The sequence below is a fragment of the Artemia franciscana genome, chromosome 3, assembly GCF_032884065.1.
Source record: "Artemia franciscana chromosome 3, ASM3288406v1, whole genome shotgun sequence".
NCBI classification, from domain to species: domain Eukaryota; kingdom Metazoa; phylum Arthropoda; class Branchiopoda; order Anostraca; family Artemiidae; genus Artemia; species Artemia franciscana.
This window is the reverse complement of record NC_088865.1, coordinates 22,601,520-22,628,405: the sequence shown is the minus strand read 5'-3', so window position 1 is coordinate 22,628,405 and position 26,886 is coordinate 22,601,520. Positions and strand designations below refer to the sequence as shown.

The following is a 26,886-nucleotide window of genomic DNA, read 5'->3' as shown; positions in this document are numbered from 1 at the left end:
TAGTCTGGTTGTTATAGGGACAGCAGGATCACAGAAAATCACCCTTGGCATGTCAAAGGTAAGTAATAAAATATATAAAATTTTACAGACCCGATTCTATCAATACTCTATCATGTCAGATTCTATCAATGATTCTAGCAATGGCATTTTCGAAGTATATTTAGGCATTAGGGATATTTCTATTCTTGAAATAGTAAATGTCCGAAAATTTCAATGGAAATTGAATACTGTTATCCTTAGTTCGTCATGTTAATAGCTATTTACATCTAAAACTCTCCCTCTGATAAGAAAAAAACATACCAGTCTAGATATCAGTCAGTCGGGATAAACATGAAATTTTATATCATTGTCATTCAGGCTTACAACTCTTGAGACTCAAGGTCACAGGTGTTCTTCGTAGTTTTGGATAAAGTTGATTAGATACATTTGACTTTTGTTCAGTCTAGAATTCTTGTATTTTCGAAACACTTTTACATCTGACGAAATCGGATATCGCTGATGGCAGGTGAGGGAGTCGAAATAGTTTCTTGAATTAACAGCATTAAAAGAGTATGTTTGCACAGACTGTCTCTCTGATGCTGCCGCTGACAACTGGATCTAGATTAGCAACATGTCCACATCGTTGTCATTTGGATCAGACGTATGTCTGGATATCATTCCTGGATAGAATACTTCTTCATATCCATGGAGCAACCGTTTTGCAGATGGTCCGTTACCGCGGGAATTTTCCCAGGCTTGTCACACAGCTAATGAAAATGTAATTTCTTTATGTACACAACATCCGCAAAAAGCAGTCCTCAGTATATCCGATTGACCTCTTGTTGGTGCTCTGGACATTTCAATAATGCTCGACTTTACAGAGCATACAAGATATGTAAAATATTAATCACGTGGGTGGCCCGCAAGTGGGTCGCATTCCATACTGTTTGCTGTGTTGAGAATGAATGTACTACTTTTTCCACGTGTAACTCTTGATTACTAATTATCAAATAATTGAGTACTAATTACTCTTGAATACTAATTCTGTACTTTCTAGTTACTGACCAATTCTCTGTGTCGTCTGACAAATATTATAGCACTGGAACTTACCTTTTCGCACTCATTATGGCTCGAAGGGATGACTCACGCCTTGAAATGCCTAATCAGTTTGAAAAGGCTTCGAATTGTGCCTTGTATTTTAGTTGGTAAGTATCTTTGCTTATCATGTGCCATGCGCTATAGGCTTAATTAGGCGGCAGAAATTTTGGATGAAGCACCTTCGCCCCCAATAAAAAGAGCAAACAAAATTCAAAGCAATCGGTTGCTTCGAAATTCAAATGTTGGACCGTTATATGTGCATGAATATATTTAGCCCCTTGAAAGCGTTAGACGAAAAATAGGGTTTTATAACTAAAGTAATAAGTGGTCTTAATCTTTAAAAATCCTATAAACGAGTGGGACTGCCCCCTCCTCAATCATCTTCTCTTTATACCAAGTTTGATATGTGTTTTCCTCAAAGCATTCTCTTATTCAACAAATATAGTCAGATAGTAATTTAAAGCGTGTTGATTACCCATTGTCTTTCGAAGCATTTGAGTAAACAAATCAGTTATTCGAAGCAAATTTATTTTAAAAAAATCTAAAAAGAGTTTTCTAGGATTGAAAAATGTAAAATTAAAGATCAAAACGAGCTGACAAAACTCAAAACAAACGAGAATTACTTTGAGTGAATGGATGAATCCTAAAATGAACCATGAAATCAGAATTCAAAAGACTGTAAATATCAACGAATATATAAAACCTACATGAATTGAAATTAAGTGAATAGTCAGGATAGGGGAAGAGAAATTCCCTCAAATTAGGGTGAAGCTACTATTCCCTTAATGTTAACCAATCCGTTCAGCAAAATTCATCCCAAACAATTTAAAAATTCCTTTGAAACAAACAAATTAGCGCAGTTTACCATAAATCTTTCTCAGTGTTTTCAGTTTGACTTGGGTATTCATGTTAATTTGTTTTCATTGTAGGTTCCAATTATTCATTGTAAATCCCGATCTTATTTAATAAAGAAAAAACGCAAAAAATTGGCAACACACTGAAGCTTGTTTTCTTCTGTCGCAATACTTGATGTAAAAAGAAAAAAAGGAACAGGGCAGTTCATTTGATATTTCAGTCAATTCAGTGTTAAACCCGAACAAGTTAAAAAGCTACTTTACATATTCATGCTCGCATCTCAGAATTATAATATTATACAAAAGTGTGCAATATTATTATCATTACATCGTGTGGCAATTAAATCAGCCACACGGTTCATACCCACATATGTAATTAAGGGTATCGACTTTAGCCACTTATCGTATGCTGATGATATTTTGTTGTTCTAGGATAATTTAATATCAATACAGAATGCAATTAATATATTACACTCACATCTACGAGAGATAGGATTAGAGACTGAACCATCTAAAACAGAATTCCTAGTGGTGAATAGTAAAAGTGATATCCAGCATCATTCAATTAGGGTGGGATCACTTAATATTATTAATAAAGATTCCGTAAATTACCTTCGGTTGTCTTTTGGTCCGTCAATTAAAGCTACGCGGGAGGTGGTGTTATCATCTGTGTTGGGAAAACGAGTAAATGTAATAAAAAGCGTATCCGCGTTTACTTTTTTCAGTTTTGTAAATATTTTCTTGGAATTCCACTATGGTTCAAAAATAGTTTTATTATACGAAAATTCGGAATATTTGATATTACTGTTAAAATGGATCAACAATACGACTGATTTCTTAGACGGTCTGAAAAAGGAGGCTCTTCAGCGTTTTCAACCCTTTCTAAAAATTCCCATTAATTCGTTTCCACAATAAACTCTTTCTTTTAAAATGAATCTAAATAATAACTGTCATTCCTGAATCAGTATTAACGATCATTTTTTCCTTCTGATACAGTTTCTTTTTTTTTCTTAATAGATCTGCTTTTAAGCTTTTGGATACTTTTGTCCGTGGTTTTCTCTGTACTCAGTTGCAGCCATTGCTGTGACTGTGAGTTTCAAGTATTTCTAGGCCTTGGGCGTACAGTTTTGCTAATTTCAAGTATATCTGACAGAAGGATAAATTGTTGTTTTTAGGGACGGAATGTATGTGTGTTGAGGAACAGATTAACATTCACGCAGCTTAAAAAACAAAACAAAAGAAACACTTGTATAAGAATTAACTAATGTGTATAGGTCATCCTTTTAGTCAACTTTTATCACTTCCGGTAAAATGGGCTAGATTACATTTCATATTTATACTGTTAATTTCAGGAGGGTTGAGCTGAATGGGTTTAATTTAAATTGGGTTTGAGTCAAACAGGTTTGGATAAACGGAGTTGAGTTTCATGAGGATTGAGTTAAATGAGGGCTCAATTGTACGGGAGTTGAGTTGAAGGGGGCTGAGTTAAACAGAGATTGAGTTGCACAAGAGTTGAGTTAAAAGGGGTTAACTTACACTGGGATTGATTGAACGAAGATTGAGTTACTTGAGGGCTGAGTTACACGGGGATTGAGTAGAATAAGGTTTGAATTGAATGGTGGCTAAGCTAAAGGGGCTTGAATTATACGTGGTTTGAGTTAAACGGAGCTCCAGTTAAACAGAGGCTAAGTCGCGTGAGGGTTCAGTTAACTGGAGGTTAGTTGCACGAGGATTCAGTAAAATGGGTTCAGTTGCACGGGGTTCAGGTGAGTTGAATGAGGGTTTAGTCGAACGGGAATTCATTTAATGGGGAGCTATATCAAAGGGGTGTTAAGTTAAACAGTGGTTGAGTTGTACGGGACTTCAGTTAAACGGGTGTTGAGTTGCACGAGGGTTCAGTTGCACAGGAACTAGGAACCATGTATAACTTATTAGACTAGACTAATAAAACTAAATTTATTGTTAAGAATATGCTCCTGATATTGAAAGAATGGATTCTTGCATGTTTAAGCAGGATTGATTCTTAGTGTTTTAGTGAGAAAAGAAAATTGTTAGAAAACACGTTTTGTTTTTAGTGAAGTACAAATTACAATCTAGAAATTTGATAGCATCAACACTGTTCTTTTTTTGGATTTTTCGGTTTGGTTTGGACTTGTTTAACATTGGATTTACAACTGATGCGATCATAAATCGTCAATCCCAACTTGGGTGAAAATATAAAAGATTTTGTGAAAAAGTGTTTAAGGTGTTTTGATTCTAAACCTCTATGTTTCAAGTCCTTCTCAGACTTTCTGCGACTATCCTATACTCTGAAAAAATGTTTAAGACTGATCGTTCTTTTCTGCGTCGATCCTATGGCATTAACTACGAAATATGGTTTTTTTTCATCTCTACTCTTTCGTTCTCCAGTCATAAATACTTTTGGGAGGAAACACTGTCCCTACTTTACTGTGTTTTATTTTATGATTGGCTCGAATTATACTGTTTTTGTATTAAGACGCTTATCAGATAGGTTAAAATTAGCAAGCGTGAACCTGAACCACGTGAAATCTCAACAGTTTTGCGTTGTTTTCTTTATATTCCTATAGATTTCTGATAATTCTTGTTTTTTCATTTCCCAGTAAATAAAAAAACGTATAATAGGAGGTAGTTTTATTTTAAATTTCGGAAATTTTAATACCCAAGTGTGGAATCCCTCAAATAATTACAAATTTTAAAGTTTTCAGTTGAGTTTTATCATGGGTGCTCATTTAGTTTTGTGTGCCGTTGAAACTATGGCGTATTCTTCTTTTTTTCCAGATAAATTCAAGACAGTTCATAGCGAAACTGAAGCTGTTTCGTTCAAGAGACCTAGGATAGAACGTACTTTGAAAGAATATTCCAGTTTGCTGAAGGACCTGTGTGAAAATACTCCTGACCTGGAAGTAATCGAAATCATTCCATCCGTGCAGTAAGTGGTGTTCATCTAAACGTATATTTATTGTTAATATAGCTGGTATAAGCTAATTAACACAGTAACCCTAATCAATTAAATTGTAATAAACATGTTTATTGCTCAACACAACAATTTTGAGGAAACGTCTCTCTCTGACAGAAGTTTCTTAAGGTGTACACAGGGTCTCTTTAAAAAGAAATAAGACTGCTCGCATAAAAGTATTAATATATTAGGGCTGAGAACGCTCCACCCAGAATTCTTTGTTGGCCATCTTAAATTGTGTATTCGAGTGGTTTTCAGATAGCTCTTAATAGCCTTATCAGTGATTTGCACTTACCAAAATACCACCCTCTCAGAGAGCTTTTCATCTAACAGTTCGTGGTAACGAACTGTAGTAAGGAGCGACCCGGCTCAATAGAAACCAAAACTCTAAAAAATGGAATTTTGATACCAATAGCTACATCAAAAGAATTGCATTTTAATGCTGATTTTAAATATATAAGTTTCATCAAGTTTAGTCTTACGTATCAAAAGTTAAGAGCCTGAGAAAATTTGCGTTATTTTAGAAAATAGGGGGAAACACCCCCTAAAAGTCAAAGAATATTAACAAAAATTACACCATCAGATTCAGCGTATCAGAGAACCCTACTGTACAATTTTCAAGCTCCTATCTACAAAAATGTGGAATTTTGTATTTTTTATCAGAAGGCAGATCACGGATGCGTGTTTATTTGTTTTTGTTTTTTTTTCAGGGGTGATCGTATCGACCCAGTTGTCCTAGAATGTTGCGAGAGGGGTCATTCTAACGGAAATAAAAAGTTCTAGTGCCCTTTTTAAGTGACCAAAAAAATTGGAGGGTACCTAGGCCCCCTCCCACGCTAATTATTTTCCCAAAGTCGACGGATCAAAACTCTGAGATAGCCATTTTATTCAGCGTAGTCGAAAAACCTTATAACTATGTCTTTGGAGACGACTTACTCCTCCACAGTCCCCGTGGGAGGGGCTACAAGTTACAAACTTTGACCAGTGCTTACATATAGTAATTGTTATTGAGAAGTGTACAGGCGTTTTCAGGAGGATTTTTTGGTTTGGGGAGGGGTTGAGAAGAGGGGGATATACTGGGGAGACTTTTCATCGAGGAATTTTTCATGGGGGAAGAAAATTTTCATGAAGGGAGCGCAGGGTTTACTAGCATTATTTAAAAAAAATAACAATGAACAAATAAATATGAAAAATTTTTTTCAGCTGGAAGTAAGGAGCAGCATTAAAACTTAAAACGAACAGAAATTATTACCCATATGAGGGGCTCACCTCCTCCTAATACCTCGCTCTTTACGCTAAAGTATTTTTAGTAATGTCAACTATTTATTCTACGGTTTTTGTGATTCAGGGGTGATTCTTAATGAATTGGGACAAAATTTAAGATTTAGTGTAAAGAGAGAGGTACTGACGAGGGGGCGAACCCTCTCATATGTGTAATAAAAACATGAGAATAAAAAATTCTTTACGTAAGCTAATTTATAAGTTACTTATATCTTTTACTAATAAAACGATTCGTAAAAAATTAAAAGTTCTAGTTGCCTTTTTAATTAACCAAAAAATTGGAGGGCAACTAGGCTTCCTCCCCTGTTCTTTTTTCTCAAAATCATTCGATCGAAATTATGAGAAAGCCAAAAAAAATGATTTAGCCAAAAAAAAAAAAAAAAATATGCAAATTTCGTTTTAATTATTCCTCTTCGGAGAGCCAAAATCAAAACATGCATTGATTCAAAAACTTTCAGAAATTAAATAAAAAAACAAGTTTTTTCAACTGAAAGTAAGGAGCGACATTAAAACTTAAAACGAACAGAAATTACTTCGTATATGAAAGGGGCTGCTTCCTCATCAACGCCCCGCTCTTTACGCTAAAGTTTTTTACTGTTTTAAAAAGAAGAATTGAGAGAAAGAGTATTACTTTAGCGTAAAGAGCGGGGCGTTGATGAGGAAGCAGCCCCTTTCATATACGAAGTAATTTCTGTTCGTTTTAAGTTTTAATGTCGCTCCTTACTTTCAGTTGAAAAAAACTTGTTTTTTTTATTTAATCTTAGAAAAAAGCCATATATGGATTTCTTCAGCAACGAGACAGATAGTTAAGTTTTGGAGTGTCATGTGATCAATACTTTTCACTGACGTTTTTAGACACATTTCATGCACTTCTCTGTATCAGTCCTAAACACAGTTAATGAAATAACAAACTGAAACGAAATCACAATGGCTAGTAACAGTAGATACAGCATTTTCTAACTCATGGAAAAATATTTCCTTTTTGGATCTAACAATTTTTGTGTTTATTATTATAAGCAGGTATTTTTTATTGCGACGGGCTAGGGAGCCGCAAAAGTTCCAAAGCTTGTTTGGATTTTAGTCCAACTTAAATTCAGAAGTATTATGGCCTACTTATTTGCCTTTTGAAGCTCAACGCTTTTGAAGGCTAGAAACAGTAGATACAGCATTTTCTAACTCATGGAAAAATATTTCCTTTTTGGATCTAACAATTTTTGTATTTATTATTATAAGCAGGTATTTTTTATTGCGACGGGCTAGGGAGCCGCAAAAGTTCCAAAGCTTGTTTGGATTTTAGTCCAACTTAAATTCAGAAGTATTATGGCCTACTTATTTGCCTTTTGGAGCTCAACGCTTCAATACTGTAGACTCTGAATCAAGGAAAAGAAAAAACATCCTTTTTAGCCCCCAGAAAGTAATTAAAAGCAGCTTTTCAAACTGAAATATCACCGCTCCTGCTCCTTTCTCTCTATTAACAAAAAATGGCCGAGCAGGAAAAAAACAGACAAAGCCAAGTGCTGCTCCGACGATACAAAGAAGGTTCATCCCGCCAAAATTTATTGACTCTCGTGCATTTTCTTGAGCAGACGGAGTATAATATCAGACAAATGTTGTTTGAACATTTTATGCTGCAGAGGGTCAACTATGTCACGTTTTTGGCCAGTTTTTACTAACACCAAAATATTGAGAAAATTGTGTTCTGTTTAAAAATACTAAAGAAGGCATTTTGGGTCTTTGTATAGTGGGGAGCTATGCATGAGGAAAGTTGTCTGTTGCGTAATATGCACTAATGTGTATGAATTTGTGTTTACTGGATTTATTGGCGAATAGACACAGATTAAGAATAGTGTGTGTGAAAAGCGTCGAAAAACACCAGAATACTTCGGTGTTTGAGGAAAGCACCAAAATTGCGTGAGATGTTCTTTCGATCATGCTCTTTAATATGGATGATTACGCGAGCGAAATTTTTCCTCGGAACGCCGCTAGGTGTCAAACTCGCTAAAGTACGATTTTGTCAAAATGAGAAGACATGACCGTTCAAATAGGCTATTATGGAGTAATTCGTGGCAGAGGTTCTGAATATGAGCTTAAAAATAACACAAGGTGTACCGTAGTGCCACTAGGCGCCTCAAATCCAACATGGCGGACGAAAATACGAGTTCGTCAAAATGAGAAGACAGGGCTGTTCAAACAGGCTTGTATGGGTTAATCGATGACATAGATTCTAAATATGAACGCAAAAAAAAAACCTAAAGTGACCGTAGTACCGCTAGGTGCCTTAAATTCAAAATGGCGAACGAAAACCCGAGTTTGTTAAAATGAGAAGATATGACCGCTCAAGTAGGCTAGTCCTGGGTAATTGATGACACTAGTATATGAAAGTAAGAGTGGATTAAAGCAATAATATCTGGAATTCCGTCTATTGTTCTGAATAATGATAAGAAAAGAAGCATTTTGATACTAAAGTAACTAAAAAAAATACATCCAATTTGCATGAAAAACCTGATATTCACATCTAGAGGTCAGATCAAGAATTACATTGCCATATTTTGGGGGTCTAAGAAGAAAATACGACCTCAACAAAAACTCAGCTCAGTGCCACTAGAAATGATGTATCACTGTTTGGAGCACTTTACATGGGCTGTATTGCTCGGGGATGTGACATGGACGGCTTCTTCAAACACGAAAACAGTCAGTATCCGCCGGCTTTGACGTCTGATGGCCAGATTCGTGTTGGCAACAAGGCTGAAGTTCCAGATGTTTTAATCAGCTTAACCCCAGCTGCTGAGGTTAATGCTCCAAATGTAACAGTGAAACTGATAGACGGAGCTGCTCTGGCACAAATGTTGAACTCAGGGAATTCTAAATCCTTCGGAAAGTATGCAAAAAACGTATTTTTCCCATGATAGAGTATCAGCTCAGATATGTCGAGAGACTTGACCTCGTATTCGATGTTTACAGATTGGATAGTTCAAAGTCGTCTGTCAGAAGTCAGAGAGGCAAGGGATCACGACTAAAAGTTGTTCCGAATACACAAATCCTATTGAAGTGGACAGAATTCCTGCAATTAGATACAAGCAAAACAGACAAACGTCAAAACGACAAAACAGATAAACGTCCAACGTCAAAACGAGTATATCGCACCACTGGAAACACTTGCATAGGTAACCAGGCATTCGAAGAGTAGAACATCATCCAGTTATGTTCATACGAAGAGACTGATACCCGCCTTTTGCTTCACGCTTGTGACGCAGTCTCACAAGGACTTGCGTCGATTCTCATACAAACGGTAAACACAGACGTGAATTTGATTGACCTCATGTTTTGACCCCATTGGAGTATCCGAACTATTTATTGCGTATAGTCTAGGTACCAACCTAAAGTAGTGTCCCATTCACGAAAAAGTTCGATCGCTCGGGCCGACGAAATCACAGGCACTTTTGTTCTTCCACGCGTTTACAGAATGTCATACCGTTTCTTCTTTTATCCACCACTCAAAGAGGCAGTTCTTTGCAACTTGGCAAAATATGCCAGGACTGACGGAGACTTTTCTTCAACTAACAAACCAGCCTTCCCAAGTGACAGAACTGCAAGTACACGACCTTGAACGCTTTGTCATGAAGACATATGACGTAAAACAAGACTGCGATGCCGTCAGTAAATTTAGGAAAGAAACATTTCTACGTCAAAAGACCAAGAACATGCAGAGATTTTCTCCAGCTAGTGCTTCGCTTTTACAACATATCCCTGGAGCTCTACTACAGTCTGGTCATGCGTGGAGTCGCAGACTGGAATCAACACCCACCCCTTCCCAGTTTTTCTGACTTTGTTTGGGTCAGAGGCACCAATGGAAAGTGCCATCCCAATTGGTTAGGTTCCCTTCCGCCAGCATCAAAAGTCTGTCGCGAGACAGTGCGTTATAGTTGCAAAAAGAGGTGTGATAGAAGGTGTCGCTGCAGGAAATTTGACCTTAACTGTAGCCCACTATGCTGGTGCAAATCTGTGCAAATCTTTTTTGTGTTCCTGATAAAATTATAACTCTTAAATGCTTAAATCCATTCGTTTAGCTTCAGTTGATTCATTTACAATAAATAAAGAGATGAAGAGTTAACAAGTATTTAAATGATTTTGGTTTAGTAAGTTTAAACAAAGGTCATAAATTGGACGCGTCTTAGTCCCATACTTGGACAATTTATACTGTACAGACTTTAATACTATTAAGCGTATGCCGGAACGACAGAACTACATTAAAAACTGTTCAATCAATTTCTCCACTCTAGCCTGTTATATCGTGATCATGAACCTCGTGCGATTCGGAAAACAAATATTTTCTTCCGCCACCTTCGATTTTAGACCCAAGCAGATCAGCGATACAACTAAGGTATGTTTATGTGTATATACGTGCGTTTTCAGTATCTGAATTATCGATTGCTGCTAATCCGCCCATTAGAAATTATTACTTCTTGGTTTAACATAACTTGTATTTTTGACTGCCATCTTGAATCTGACGTGCCTAGCAACACTACGGTACAGCTTAGGTTAGTCTGACGTATATTAAAGAGCATGCTCGAAAGTACATCTCAGTCAATTTTGGTGCTTTCCTCAACCACGGAAGTATTTATGGTGCTTTTCGCCCGACGAGGAACTTAGAATAGTAAATTCAGTGTGTTTGTTAAGTTTGTTTATATTATAATTTATCACTTGAAACTGCCTTTAATTTGAAACTGTGTGTATTTCTGCTGCTTCGATGATATTATGTTATGTCAGATATGCGGTCAGTTTAAAATTGTTCTGGACATAGTGGAGAGATAGTATTCGTCCAGAAGCTTTATAGGTTTGTTATTTTTATTTTCTAGAAGTTTAAGTGGTCTCCATATAAATGTAGTATCAAATAGCATCTTACTGTAAAAGAACCAAAATGCCTTAAGTGAGCCTTTTACATATTGAATCGCCTTTTAAGAATATATTATTTTCCAAAGGTATACTCAGGTGGCAGTGCCTCTCGTCCTTAATCTCGTTATTATGCATTCTTCAATTTGAAATTAAATCAAGTTTTTTGGCATAAAAGTAAAGAGGATAAAAGTGACTCGATTCGAAAAACAAAACAACTTCGGGTATGATGTAAAACGGATTTAAGTCCATGCTGCGCTTTATTCTCTCCTACTGTTTTTTTTTTTAGTAGAAGGGTAGGCACGTCCATAGGTCTACCAACAGCCCTGCCCTCCCGCTGCGTACTTCTTACCAGAAAGGTGGTCGTGTTGCACCTTATTTGAACCAGGATCTCGTGATTGGAGAACCGAAGTGGACAACTGTGACCCCAGTGACTCATTCAACACCCCCTGAGTCTCTTACAGCAAATTTTTGAGTAAAGAGGATGTTTGCCTCATCTTGTTTGAACCAGAATGTTACGGGGTTTATTAATATGTTTAATTAATGGAACTAATGGGCCCAATTCCGGCTTTCTATTATAAATATAGGTATTTGGCACTTTTTATGACCGTAGTGATGAAAAAATTTTCAACTTGCAAAATTTGAGGCACGAAGTGGTCTCATGACCCTTATATCATCCTTCCTCTCCCCGCCAATTTTTTCAATGTGTATCTGATATACAGGCTGAAAATTTTCAATATACATAGCAGAGGCATAAAGATGAATTTTAGCCCTTCGAAAACCCAACGCTCCCACTGCTACTTCTTAGAAGAAAGGAAGGCAAGCCGCAGCTTGTTTGAAGTGGGATTCCGCCAGTATTTTCAGTATGTATTATGTAAGAACCAAAGTTTATCCCCCTCCTCCAGTGTCAACTTTTTAATAGAAAGGTATGCCCCCCGACACCTTGTTTGAGCCGAAATTGCGCAACAACCTTCAATTTGTATGATCGATGGCACAAAGTGGGTCCGTGACCCTTCCAACCGTAGACTTCCCCCTACCAATAATTTCTGAACAGGACAGTTGCTTAATATTATACAGCTGGCTCTTACAGTCCTGGCTCTACTAGGCTTTAAAGTTTGATAAGTTGGTGGTTTCTCAAACTATGAAATTTCAGGCCTGTTAGCGCTTAGGCCGCAGATGTCAGTGGAATACAGTTTTTTTTGCCAAGTCTCCTTGACTGTTGGTCTAACGGATTTTTAGTGAATCCCGGTACTTTTGAGTTTTCGATCAATTTACCAGCAATCTACCATGGAAGTGACCTATCTCGCTCAATCAATCACACGCAGATCTATCAAACATTTTTCAAGTCACAACTTTTTTATGCAATGCTACAATCTATCACCAGTTGCCTCAGGAACTATTGCTGTCTCGCATTTTGACCTTTGACCTTAATCTCTCCCCATGTTACTTATGTATGCCCTTATAATTTTCCTGTATGATTGGAAGTATCAATAGTCCTATAATACCTTCAAGTCCCCATCCTAATACCAATTTTTTGTTGTTTTTTTTTACTCGATTGTCGGCGTACTGTATCTTTTTTGAATTGGAACAAGGCAAGGATTTTACTGTATGACGGGAGGAGCAAGTTTGATCCGGAGCCTCTTCAGTTCCTCCCAATCCCGACTTGGTAGCAGAAAGGTAGGAATGTTGCACCATGTTTGAACTAGAGTCATTTAAAGATTTCCAATCTGCACGATTGGAGCCGTGTATTCGTGGTTCTTCCACGGAACTACAAAGATAATGAAGCTTTAGTTTCTACAGACATTGTTTCTTTTCTTTCCAAGCTTTGATCTAGTCGACAAATTGCTAACCTCTTCAGGATTCTTAAAATTTATGTTTTTCAACATTTTTATTTATTTTTTTTATTATTACTCATAGTAGATGTATTTGGGTAGCTAGCCAAGAATAGTGCACCACAAATTTGGTGTCTTTCCTAAAAGTACTTGGCACTTGGCTTGACTGACCAGTTCTCTGCTAGAACGTACGAGTGAGGTTAGTAGGTAGGCTCTTCGGGAAAGTCTAATTCGGGAGACACCCCCGATCCCCTCTGCATGTAAGCATATGGATGTAATCTGCGCTCAAGATTTTCCTCTAATAGTATGGGCTACTAGCCCTTAGTGGTAAATGAAGTACAAAGGTCAATTTCGGGTGGAGATGGGGGTTTGAATGTTCAAAAAGCAACTACCACGCTATAATTGTCAAAGCAGTTATGTAAACCGTAAATAAATAAATGAAGTCTCTGAATAATTCAGCGCGTTTAATTAAAGCAGTAACTCTCTTTAATAACCCTTCATTTCATATAGGCTTTTTTTATTTTTAAGGAAGGAATGTGCCACCTTGCGACCGTATATTCTCAGGAACTGAGAGTTTTATACAAAGATTTCTCGTAGTTTTAAAGTGACTGTCTGTCTCAGAATTTTGCTTTACTGCATTTTAGTTCTGTTTGAACTAAAATTGTTTTTTATGACACAACTTAATCAAAAATAATAATGGCTGGTCACTTTTTTTTTTATCTAATAAGGACACTGGGACTTGGAATTTCGTTCGAATGAACCCTCGCCGAATTTATCATAGCCACTGGCTTAGCACAGTGACTAAAGAAACGCATCCATGGCCGTCCTTCTAAGCAAAATAAGATTTTTTTTTCTTTTTTTTTTTAACGACTGAATTCTCGTTTCGGGACTGGCACGTTTTAAATTTGTGGTGTAATTTTCCTCAAGATCATACTGCTTACTTGAAAAGTTTTTTTTTTTTAATTACGCACATTTTCTTATACTAATATTTTTGGATGGGTAACTTTAAACTTGATGAATTTTTAGATTTGTAATGATTATGAAAAGTCTATTCTATTGATATATGTAAGTATGTATATGTATTGCTTTCAAAATTCGTGTCTTTTAAGATTTGGTTGTTATTGGCGAGGATTACATACTGGTTTGAGAATAATTTTTAAAGATATTCGCATTTCTTTTTGCAGTTGCTGTAGCATCTGCAGTAATGTAGAGCTCTCATTCGTTTGTCGGGATCTTGCACATCTACGAAATCTTCGTCATTTAACCCTTCAAAACTTGGTTCTGTATGACGCCAGTTTCTTTAGAGAAGTAAGTACCTACAAATAATAGAGTCCTTGGGAGTCTCAGTTGTTAAATTTTAGTTCTTTCCTTGCTTTCTTGTCTAGTTTTTCCTATAGCCCATAACAATTATATTTTCCCAATTAATTCTTGTTTTCAACTTTAATTAAGGTAATACTGTTTGTTGTTGAAGCAGGACATGTTCAATTTCTTCAATTTTTTTATGGAAAGTAAATCACTAGGTGTACCCATTAATTTACACCCAGTAAAGAATAAACCTGCTTGCTAGAATAGAGAGCTCGGGAAGAGAGGAGAATAATAGTAAGATACGTTAAAATTTTGCTCTAATTCCAAAGATAATAACATTTTGTTATGTGAGGGCTAGCTCTATAAGAAGCATTTTGGTATAACTACCCAAGATCCTTCTCTAAGAAGTTTTTACGTATTTTCCATGGGAATCATACTTGGGGTGACATTATGCCAATAAAGCTTTTGGCTAGGTGTCTACAACCAAATAAGTGTTACTTTAGTTTCTGTAATTCCTTCAGAAATTTTAATGAAAAGAGGGGAAAATCTTTGGACACAGGTGTAGCCCTATTAAGGTTATTGTGGATTTTGGTAGAATTGCAGTTGAACAACTTTTACCTGTCTTGGAAAGCTATGGAGCTAGGAGAATGAAACTTTCACGAATAGATATACAGTCCAAATCAAAGTACAGAAACGTAATTTCAGGTTCCTTCCTATATCCTTCCCCCGTCTAGAATACTGACTTTCCATTTAGTTTTAAAAAGGCTGAGCCTGCTTACGAAATTATTTCACACATAGATCTTCAGCTCAAAATACGAATCTCTGAAGGTGTTTTTAATGTAATATATCATCTCCCTCTCTACTTGTGTGGTTTGACAGAATCTGTTAAAACGGTTCTAACTTAAAATAAAGATTCAGATTTGGCTTAGTACCAAGAGAAGCAGACAAGTCATTTCGGAAAGTTTTCTACACAACTTTCTGAGACACCGACAAGTCATTATGCTAGAATTTTGTCGAAATTTTTGTTAAGTAAATCCTTTATAAATTGATTGCTCAAGTAAATTCTTGAAATTCATTATACACATTTTATTAAAGGAAAGTGGAGCAGTAAGTAAAGTAGCTAAGTTTACAATTTAGAAAAATAGCGTTTGATAGATGGCCTACAAAATAATTTGTACCAACCACACTATTATCATGATGCTACTTCAGTATAGCAGTAATACTTTTAGTAAGCAATTTAAAAGTAAACTTTGAATCGAAGATTATGTTCCCATACCCTCCAGCCACTGATGCCTTCTAAAGGGATTGGCCAACGAGAATTTTTTTTGGACGCCCCTTTGATGTCTTGGGTTTTGTTATTTGAACATTACAGGTTAATACAAAATGAAAAAAGACCCAATTCTTTAAAATCGACGACATAATGATTATGCGGTCCGAAAAAGAAGAAGAAAAATGGCATTGCTTTTCTTTTTCTATCTTTTGTCCCTGTTTTAACGTCAAATCTTCTTTCAGCACCTTTGATATTCATTTCATTCTTTATATTCTCCAGGGAAAATAAGATTATTTTTTTTTAGTGAATCATCTTAGTGAGATATTTAAAAAAATTACAAATCTTAGAATTAGACTATTATTTTTGCTGCTGGAAAAGAGACTGAAGGGCACTGGTTGAAGTTATTAGGTTCACAAACGACACAAAAGTGTAAAAATTTTCAAATCAAAAAGGATAAATTTGTCCAAATATAATGGATAAAAATAAGTCCAAATATAAAATTAGTTTTACTGTGTCAGCTATACTTTTTGGAATATAGTACTATCATGCACAACTAAGTTTACTTTAAATCAGTTTACATATCAATGACGTAAAACGATATAATTAACAGTTCTTGCATTTTTATCTGGGCAGTGGAGGGAGGAATGACACTAAAATTGGTTAGTTTGAGAATTCTCATCAGGGTGGTTGAGTGGATGTGTCTCAGCGGTCATGTTTTTGATTAGGATAAAGTTTTTATAATTTTTTTTTTATAAAAATGTGTTTTTATTGTGATCTGTTTTAGAATTACAAAAATGAGTAATGATTCAAATAGAAAAAGTTGTGTGAATCATCCCGATGTATTATACTATATATGTATAGAGTACACTTTTCAAGGAAACGGAAACCTATTGCTAACTCTGTAAAGAAAGTGTACCTTGGGTAGTTTAGTGTCGAATTTGGTGACAAGGATAGGACATGGGCAATATATACTGTCTGTAAAACCTTTTGAAACATTTTGGACAGTGGACTACCGGGAAAAGAAAATTCTTAAGTTTTGTGTGCTGATGGTTTAGAGAAAACATTCACACCATATTGATAACTGCCATTTCTGTTTCTTAAATGGTCATGGAGTAAAAAATAAACAACGGTAGTAAGTGTTATTATCCCGATTTATCCTCTGCATGACTACCTGTTGCTCACGATGGGAGGTATCAATGGTGCCTCATGAAGCAATCCTTTTAAAATTCAAGTTAATGAATTCCATTTTGTTTTTTCTTTTATGTTCAAAAACAATATGAATAGTATAAGAAAGCGAAAATCGTGGATGACATTCAGCTAGCGAATGAAAATTCAAAACATGGCATTGACTCTTAATATATCAAACAGGATTTCCCGAAAATAAGGATTAAACGAAAAAGACGTTTTTACCGCTGACTAATAAATAGTTTTTTTTTCTGTCAAAGTCCATGTATTTCACTGTTGCAAATTTTTTAGGTCAGTATGAGCTGTAAGAAGTTTGAGTCCTTAACACTGAAAGGAATCAAAGCAACGTACACCGAGCGGTTTGCTCGTCATTTGCTTCCAGTTCTACCCCAGCTTACTGCATTGAAGCACCTTGTGTAAGTTTTTTTTTGCAGCTAAAGCATCCCGCATATTTTTTATGAATTCCTACCCTAGTCCTTAAAATCTCCGTGTCAAGATTCAAAGTCCTGATAATCATCTAGAGTTGTCATTATTTGGTCGTTGATTTAATATATGACCCTCTGGTATCCTGACTGGAGGGAAAGTAGAAATGTGACATTTCTGGCATTCCAATTCGAAATCAGTAAGCTGTAATTTGTCTTAAAAATTTGTAAACTGTACCATAGAACAAACAATTGGGGCACTAAAATAGGGGACATCCTCCCTTTTATCTCAATAATATTTTTTCTCTTAGGGAAGGCACGGGTCCAGAGCCTTAATTTGGGAGGGGCGGCACTGCAAAGGAAAAAAGTGGGACATCACTCCTCCATCTAGAATTTTGTTTGAAATAAGTAAATTAAGGCCAGTACCGAAAGGTAAGGTTAAACACTTGTTGCCTGTTGCATTTGGTATGTTGTAATATTCTTCATTGCTTTTTGGTGTCGTCACGGCGGGGTAAGTTTGCAACATGAGGTGAATGGATAATCTGAGTGTCTATATACCAATGTGAAAGGCTCCTCTAGAAATGAGACAAAAAGGGTGACTAATTCTCTTTCAAAATACCCTACCCAAGAACGCACCTTGTACTGTTGGCAAAGGTACTGAAAGCCTAGCCAGTTGGCTGGAAAAAAAGAGAAAACTTATCCCAATCAAGTTCTCTCATCAAGGGAGATGTAAAATAAACTCACATAGCCATTGATATAGACTTGGTGGAAGAAATTGATAAGCGAAATTTCTTACTTCCAATTGGTATGAGAAGACACATGTTTTCTAAATCTCTTTGCAGTGGGATGCCAAAAACACCTGGCACAAAGGTAGATGCGACCTTGACCCTTTTAATACAGGTGAAAAGCCAGTATCTTCATCACTACTGTAAGCTTATTCAATGTCGCCACATGAGGCAAAGACATTATATTGCTGGCAGATGAATTAGCATCATTGCCAGGGTACTTTGCATAATCTTGTGCTTAGTCTCCCGTCATTCCTAGCGTTTGACAACTTACTATGGGACATTTGGGTCCTGGGACGTGTGATTATATTGTTCCTGGTTATCAATATAGTGTATCTGTAGTATCTTGGGAACGGCTTGGTAAATCAGGTTAAAACTTTCAAGGATTTTTTTTTGGGGGGGGGGGACCTGGTGGACCTTGAATTTTAACTAGCGGTAGAGGGAGAGAAGGGATAAACATTTTTTTTTTTTATTTGCCAATGAGTTTTGACACTAACTCCTTTGTGGGACTGGAATCTATTTGCGGTTAAGTGGTGACTATATACCCAGATTGATAAAATAGGGCGGGCCTTAGGAACTTTAACCGGAACTCAAATTTTCAGTTCGGGGAGGCTTTATGTCAGTTTCAGACTCTAACATATTTAAAACATTTGGCACAATGAGCCCTTGTTGGCCTAGAATCTATTCCTGTAGAAGTAGCAATGCAGACCGGAGGACACTGCGTTGATCTAGTCTGTCAAAAAAGTGTATATGTATTATTTCAGGGACATCTTGGAAGATCAACTAGAAATTTTCAGGAAGTATTAGTGGGTAAAGGAGCCTAAAATTTTTACTTCCGAGGTAAACGTTGGATCTTGGTAAATAAGGGACTGACATTATTTAGTTGAAGAAGCAATTGAATATATAAACACTGTTTGAACAACCCACCCTTATTATTGTTTCATGCACTTTTACTAACAGGAACTGTCTTTTAAAATAAAGTGCAGTTTACCGAAGGGCAAGTCTAGCAATTTAAAATGTACCGAAGGTAGTTTATTAAAAAAAAGTGACTTACCGTAAATTTAGATTCTAGAAAGTTATGTGATTGGTATTTTCTCGCGTTACAAGTTTGATGTTTTAAGGTCATAAGTGAAAATGTGACGAATTTCCAGCTTTAGTTTGGAATTTAAAGTACGGGTTTCGGTGTTGGGAGCTAGCATCGATGTTACGTGTAGATTTTTATTGTATTGTGCCGTTATATCCTGAGATGTTTTCAATATTAGATTGAGTAACGCCATTTTTTTTGTTGGGACTGTATCGCAGGCTGAATTGATGCAACATTGGGTCTTATCGCAGTGTTTCCAGAAGTCCTCGATATTTAATTACGTCTCGCCCTTTTTGCTGTTGTAAATTGTATCGGTGGTTGAATATCGTGTTGTTTTGATTACTTGTCCGTTTTCAAACACGACAACCCTTGAGAAACCATAGGAATCTTTATGAAATTTAACAGAAATGGCTTCTAAAGACTAATCTGAATTATGGCTAAGGATACTTAGCTGACATCTATCTGAAGCTTTTTGCAGGTGGGACCAAGGATACGCAAAAAATTCATCAGAAGTGATCTGTGCTTTGACAAAGTTATCCAACTTGGAGCGTGTTGCTCTTATATATAATTCAAGAGCCGTATCATCCGAAAAAATTGGTCCAGTCCTAGAGCTGATACAAAACAACCGAAAATTAGAGGGTTTGTTTTGTGTTTTTGGAAAATCATCGGAAAAAGCATGTAAATCTTGCTCAAAGGCAATAAATGAATAGTAAGTACGAACTCAGGTCATTTTTGTCTGTTCAGTCCTTCCTCTTACTTATGCTAATTTCCCATTTATATTTTTGTGTAAAACTAAAAAGACAGCATAGACTTAGTGTAAATTTCACGATAATAAAAGGTTGTGTCACTTCGTGATCTGCAATTGCTATTGTTTCATATTTACTACAGACTAGAAACTTACAAACTCATGTCTACGAATCATGGAAAAGTGCTTGAAAAAGTACTTGAGTACTTAGTTTTACTACATTCGTATGTATCATTTCCTTAAAGTGGACTGTGCTCGTCCTGTGTAAAGTAAGCAATAGAAAAGCAATCATTCCTGATCAAAATATTTTTTATGACGTTCATGAATAACATCACATCCTCTTCTGGCGGACATAGTCTTTTATAACGACCAAATTTATATCTGTTAGAGGGAAGGGCTACCCTAATGAATATCTAGTCCTTTTGTGAGACTTAATGAAAGCCCATGTATTTATTGTACCTCTCTGTATTTTGCATTTATATAATTAAGCAATAGTGACTGTTGAAAACTGTAAAACTATCGCATTGTAAACCTCGCAACAAGTGTATACCAAAATTTAAACCGGTAAAACGAATAATTATGCTCAAATTAATATTCATTATAAGGATATTACGATATGACTAACTTCATTCTAGCCTGTTTAAGAAGGGAATGGTTACGAAATTGAAAAGGTTGGGAAGGGAAATGTACGCTCGGTTTTATCCTCTGCGTTTAACGATGGCTGAGGTTGCACCGCTGACTCCCCCTCCCCCAAGCCAAAGGATTTGCTACATTACGACTCAAATCCTTGTCCTCGTTGTACACAGGATTACAACTCCAGTGAGCCATTCACTCCACTAGGGTTGGACCTCCTGCAGTTCGAAACGATGATCTAGAATAGCTATCTGTGATATTTAAAGCGATTTCGCCAAGTGGCCCACGAAAGTCTTAGATGATCTAGGTTGGCCATTGTAGAAAAGGTTAATCCTACTAAATTTTAATATGTTTAATAATAATTGCTCTATGACTAAAATGATGCCAATGACGTAGCATATACATTAAAAAGAATAAGAAGAAAGAACTTTCTAAATGAAGACGAAAATGAGAAATTGAAGTGAACTTCCATGTTACACCCCGTTGACGCAATTCTATTAAAATCGGATAATGAATTTGTTGTATTTTATGGATGCGAATAGAAAAAGCTCCATTTTCGGATGCAGAATTAAAAAAAACTCAATATTATTGTTTAACGTTATGTGAGTGCCATATTAAAATGAATTTGTTTTTTCTTTAATTTTTAAGAAATTTTATTATAAACCTGAAAATAGATCCTATCTTGTCCTCAGTTGGAAACCCTTTTTTGGTCTACAAAAACCTTTTTCTTTTTATTTGGTTTTAGTCTGTTTTTTTTTTTTCTTTTTGTAATTATTCTGTCTTTGGTATCTTGCAATGATTTCAAATTAATCTTGAACTTTCATTGTTTTTCAGTCGGAAGAGATCTGGTCGCTGGAATCTGTTTTCATTAATACAAAATAAATATTTGCATAATGACTGTGGTGGAGAATACTTAGATCTCATGCCCTTCTATTTGTACCAAGACTGGATTGTCCAACCTTCGAAAGTGGTCTTACAGCCTGATGTAATGAAAGTTTGAATGTTCGACATTCTACAACATGATTTTGTTTTATTTTTTAAATAGGGTATTTTCTATGTATTTATTATGTTTCTTATGTAGGCTTATTTCAAGTGCTATTGATACGAAAGGAAGTGTGGTCCTAATGAAGTAAGCAGAGAGAAGCCCAAATTATGTCATGGGCAGCGCTGTTATAGCTTCAATATATAATTTTTTTTTCTCCTGGCCATTTCGTAAGGAAGGAGTGGTCCTAGAACCTTCGGAGTGGGCTCATTTGATTGGAAACTGAAATTTTTCAATTATTCTTTTTTTAAGAGTCAAAAACGATTAGAGGGCAACCAGCCACCTCCCACGCCTTTTTGAGTTACCCTCCTCCTCTTCGATCCCAAAAGACATCCGAGAGAAATGTTGAAATAGCCATTTCGTTTCAAATAGTTTCAATGCCCTTTATTTACATACAGGTCTTATTATTGGGAAGGGGGAAAGCTTGATTTTGGGTGTCCCAAAAGGCCGAAGGAAATTTAAGGGAGTGTTTTAATGGGTTGTTGAACCAAATCATTAGATGCTGCATCAAGGTTGTCAAAATGGCATATTTGCAATACCTCAAAAAAGGATAAGGATTTTAGGTTCAAACTTTCAGGCCGCGTTGAGGGGGATTTAACTAAACCAAAAGACACTATGCAGAGGCAGATTATTAAAAGGGTGTATCTGCAATACCTCAGCAATGGCTAAAGGTTCAACGTTAAAACTTTCACACCATGTGCATCCTGGTTGCCAAAAGGGCGTTTCTGCAATATCTCAGGAGCTGCTTTGGTTATTAAATTGAAAATTTCTAGTTATGTTGACGGGGATGTTAATGAAAAGATGCTATACTCAGATCGTCATAAGAGTTTATCTGCTATAGTACAGGAACAGTTGAGGGTGTTATGCTGAAACTTCCAGGGCTTATTGTTGGGGATGATACTCTAAATCGAAAGGTTCTATGTGGATTCAGGTTCTCAAGGGGAGGTATCTTCAATGCCTCAGGAATTGCTAAGGATATTAAGTTAAAACTTTCAGGGTAGGTTGGTGAGGCTGTTGGACTAAGTGAAATGGCACTATATGCATCCACGTTGTCAAAAAGGCGTATCTAAAACATCACAGGAATAGCTAAGGGTGTTAAGTTGAAAATTTTAGAGAATGTTGAAAGGGACATTGAATTAAATCAAAAGACACTACGTACATCTCGGTCGTCTAATGGGCGAACGTTCAATATGTCAGAAATGACTAATGGCATCAAGTCGAAACTTTCAAGGACTGTTGGGGAGAATGTTGACCCAAATCTAAAAACATTATCCATATCCACGTTAAAGGAATGGCGTATCTGCAATGTCCCAAGAACGGCAAAGAACATGAAGTTGAAACTATCAGGGAATGTTTGGGGGTTGTTGAACCCAGTCAAAAGACATTATTTGCATCCAGGTTGTCAAAGGGGTGTATTTGCAATATTTCATAAACGGTTAATGGTATTAAGTTTGAAAATTCAAGGTTTAGTTGGAAGGAAGAGGGGTGGGGGGGGGGGGCAAAAGGAATAAAAACACTATGTGCGTCTAGGTTCAAAGGGGTGCATCGTAGGAGCGTCTAAGGGTATTAAATTGAAAATATCAAAGAATGTTGAGAAGTGTATTGAAATAAATCATAAGACACCAAGTGCGTCTAGGCTGCCAAAATAGAATATCTGCAATATCTCTGGAACGGCTTACAGTATTATGTTGAAACTTTCAGGGGATGTTGAATTGGAACAAAGAAACAACGTTCATCCAGGTTGTCAAAAGGGCGTATATACAGTATTTCGGGAACGGCAACTGAAATTAAGTTGAAACTACCACAGGTGTAGAATTACATTAAGACACTGTGAATACAGGTTGTTAAAAGGGCGTATCTGCAATATCTGAGAAACAGCCCAAGGTAATAAGTTGAAAATTTTATTGAGTGTTGAAGAGGATGGTGGACTAATCAAAAGGTAACTATGTGTATCCAGGTTTTGAAAAGGGCCTGTCTGCAGTACCTTAAGTACGGATAGGGGCATGAATAAACAGCTTACGACTGAAACTTTGAGGGAATATTGGATCAAGTAGATTTTAAGTTTTGACTAGGGAGGGGGGGGGGAAGATGAAGGGAATTTTCTCAAGAACATCAAATTTTGAAATAAAAGTGGTATATTTTTTAAATATATATTCTTTGTGTGTTGAAATAAATCTTCGTTTTTATGTTGATCAGCTTAAAATTTTAGGCCATGACGGCACCTGAGCTAAAGTTTCTGAACCAAGGGTATCTCAACTGAAATCAAATTTGGTTGAATTAATTCCACTTCCTAGCTGTATTTTTACTTTCTAAACAATAATTTTCTAACTCATTTTAATAAATGCGCTCAAACTGCCCATGTTTAAGAAAATGATTAATTAAAACAAAATATAACACAAGAGATTCTTATAATGAAATGGTCGATAAGTATTAGTCTATAATCAAGGTTTTCACATAATGGGGGGTCAGGATGGCTTCAGACTTATAGAAGACAAAATTCTATCCAGCTTTTCAACCTATTTATTCGAATAAAACACCCCTTGCACATCCATCTAAAATACTATAGTAGAATTAAAATTTATTGCAAAATTTTGTCCAAAATATAAACAGCATGCCAAAATTGTTATTTCTGAGTAGAAAAACCGAAAAAACTTGCACAAATTCTCCTTGTACTAACTAATACATAAAATTATGTCAATTAAAAACGAACAGAATATAGCTTAAAAAAACTATAAAACAAGTTTTTCAACGAAAAGTAATGGGCTAAATGAAACCAAAAACAAACAGAAATGAAGTCAAAAGGTAATTCAAACTTAGAGCGAACAGGAATTAGAAAAAAAATAATAATTACTTTTACTTCAATTTATTATTCTCTTTAAAAATAGTATTTATCACACAAATAGTAGTTACAGCTATTTAATATAGCGATGTGAAGACCTTGGTGTGAAGACCACTTAGTCTAAAAAAGGATAAAACTAATTGGACTGGTTTGACTGGATTTTATTCAATCTAGGTCGCATTGCAAAGTGAAATAGCTAACCGGTTTTTGGCTCGCCCGGAGATTTACTGTTTACCTTTGCTTGGTTACATGCTGCATTAAATCAATAAGGAAGTGGCTTTATTGCAATCATTATGGCAGTATCACAAAAGAACTTTGATGAAGCAGTGAAGATTTTAACGGAAAAACTTGATGCTGTAATCCGTTCTCAAAAAGACATCAACAAGTCCATTCAGTCCCTTACGGGGGAATTAGCTACGCTAAAAAAGGATGCCTCCGATCGAGATATAAAAATTGGGCAACTGGAAAAGGAGTTGGAGGATCAAAAATTAAGGTGTGATCAACTGGAGAATCAGGTACTGGAAAGTGATGTCAAGGATCGCAAATTGAATTTGTTAATTCATGGCATGCCTACTGAGCGGCCGTCTCAAACAGTTGAATAAAATGTGAAAAATTCTTTATCTGTTACAATGGAGATAAGCAACCCCATTCAGCTTACGAAGTGCTACCGCATGCTCGGTGGTTCCAATGCTCCGTCTCGTCTGTCAGGCCACGTTAACGTTACTAATCGAAGGCCTCGTCCGGCACCTGTATTTATTTCGGTTGTAAACGAACAAAACATTCAGAGGATTCTCAACTCAGTTCGTAAATTGAAGGGGAGCGGCATTCGCGTGTGCACGGATCTTCCCCCCAAGCTAAACGCTACTCGAAATGAACTTCTTGCGAAAGCAAAGGATTTACGTGAATCAGTTTCCGCAAAGTTTACGCGTGTTAAACAGAAGGGCTCGAAGCTTTGGCTTGAATCCAAATCCACGGCCTCGTCACCCCGGGAAAGAGTGATGGGCTAGTTTTTTGCTGTCCCTTTGTGATTATTATTAGTATTGTGATAGAAATTTTGATTGATTTTCTTGCCACTTCTGTCACAGTGTTGTGTACATGTTGGGTTCTACAACCTCGTTTTTTGCGTATAATCTTTTTTTTTAGTTTTCTAGTGTTAGTAGGTGTAGTGAAAAAAATCAGGTTTCGAGGTCTTGTTTGTTCTCTGCCACTTTTTTACCCGATTTGCCTGATTAGTGGTGCGATGCCATTTCCATTCTTCCGTCGTGCCTGCCTGGGACATAAAGTAAAGATGAAATTTATATAGCCTCGGTGATCAGCTTGATCTAAAAAATATTTATTATGATTTTTCCCCTTTTGCTAAAGGTGTTTATGATGATCATTTAGCTAGCCTTCCTGCTACTGATTTTTTATTTGAAGGGGATTTAGGAACACCTGTAATTGATAGGAACTTAAGATCAGCACTTTTTAACTGCAGAGGTTTGGCTAGTAGCCACGAGTTTGTTTCGCAGTTACTTTGTAACCACAGGGTAAGTATCTTAGGCCTATGCGAAACGTTTTTAAGTAATGAAAATGCAGAATTCATGAATTGTGATGGATTTAAATTTATATCTAATAATAGGGAAAATAGACAGGGAGGCGGAGTTGGACTTTTTGTTCGGGATGATATTCCATTTGTTGTGAAGAAGCAACTACCTGAGCATAGCCAAGAGATGACTTTTGAGAGCCTTTGCATTGAGTGTGTGATTGATAATAGGAAACTTCTTGTTTGTGTTGTTTATCGATCACCATCGGCTTCGTTACAAGAGTTTTTGTGAATTTATGAATGCTTCATTGAAGATGTGACTAATTTGAATTCTGAGCAAGTTCTGGTAATGGGTAATTTTAATATTAATTTATTGTTAGTTCAGACAAATAGACCGGGAATTTCTAATCATTTGCATGAAAAATCGCTTGAGTTTCTGTGCATGAACCTATCAAAATCACTTTTACCATCATGCAGGTCTGCGACCCGGGTTACGGAAGATACGGCTACTCTCATTGATAATATTTTTTCTACTATCCCCGTTACTCTTTCGCATATTATATTTACAGATGTTTCTGACCATTGTGTGGTAGTTGCCGATGTTGGAATTAATCACATACCAAAATTTTCGGAATTTAAACAAACTCGAAAAATTGATAAAGAAGGAATGGATAAATTGAGGAACCTTTTGTATTTAAATGAATGGACTGAAATTCTAGAATGTGAATGCCCTGAGATTTCTACGGCTCTGTTTTTAAAATATTTCCGTGAGTGCTTGGATGAAGCATATCCATTGAGGCGCATTAAAATAAAAAATAGGGACCAATGGGTTGGTCTCTGGGGTTCGCCCATGAGGCCTCCAGATGTCTTATGACTCACTTGGTTTTAAGCTGTAAATTTAATTGTCTCAAAATGGTGCGCGGAGGATGGAAGTGGTATCGTACGGCACGGGATTTGTTTTTTATTTATTTCTGCCAAGATTGGTTAAGAGAATTATTTATTTTTAATTTTTGTGCATATTTAGTGTTGCTTAAAGGTAGCTCAATTGCATTCGAGCTATACTGTCAGCCTTGAGTTACCTAATATTTGGTATATATTGGTTATAATAAAAGAACCTTGAATAAAAGAGAAAACTAAAACGAG

At 36.2% G+C, this 26,886-nt stretch overlaps 1 protein-coding gene across 3 annotated transcripts in view; it reads left to right on the top strand.

The window, feature by feature from the left end:
* The window catches only part of LOC136025027 (uncharacterized), a 46,339-nt gene extending 24,939 nt beyond the window's left edge, over nt 1-21,400 (top strand). For all 3 annotated transcript variants that reach the window (XM_065700668.1, XM_065700667.1, XM_065700669.1), the window contains 6 exons: nt 1,037-1,184; nt 4,731-4,881; nt 14,096-14,219; nt 16,963-17,087; nt 19,441-19,671; nt 21,175-21,400. In XM_065700668.1, the coding sequence (XP_065556740.1) occupies nt 1,037-1,184; nt 4,731-4,881; nt 14,096-14,219; nt 16,963-17,087; nt 19,441-19,671; nt 21,175-21,340 (945 nt within the window). In that variant the 3' untranslated portion in view covers nt 21,341-21,400. The remainder of the gene's footprint in view (nt 1-1,036; nt 1,185-4,730; nt 4,882-14,095; nt 14,220-16,962; nt 17,088-19,440; nt 19,672-21,174) is intronic.
* Nucleotides 21,401-26,886: the final 5,486 nt, after the last annotated feature.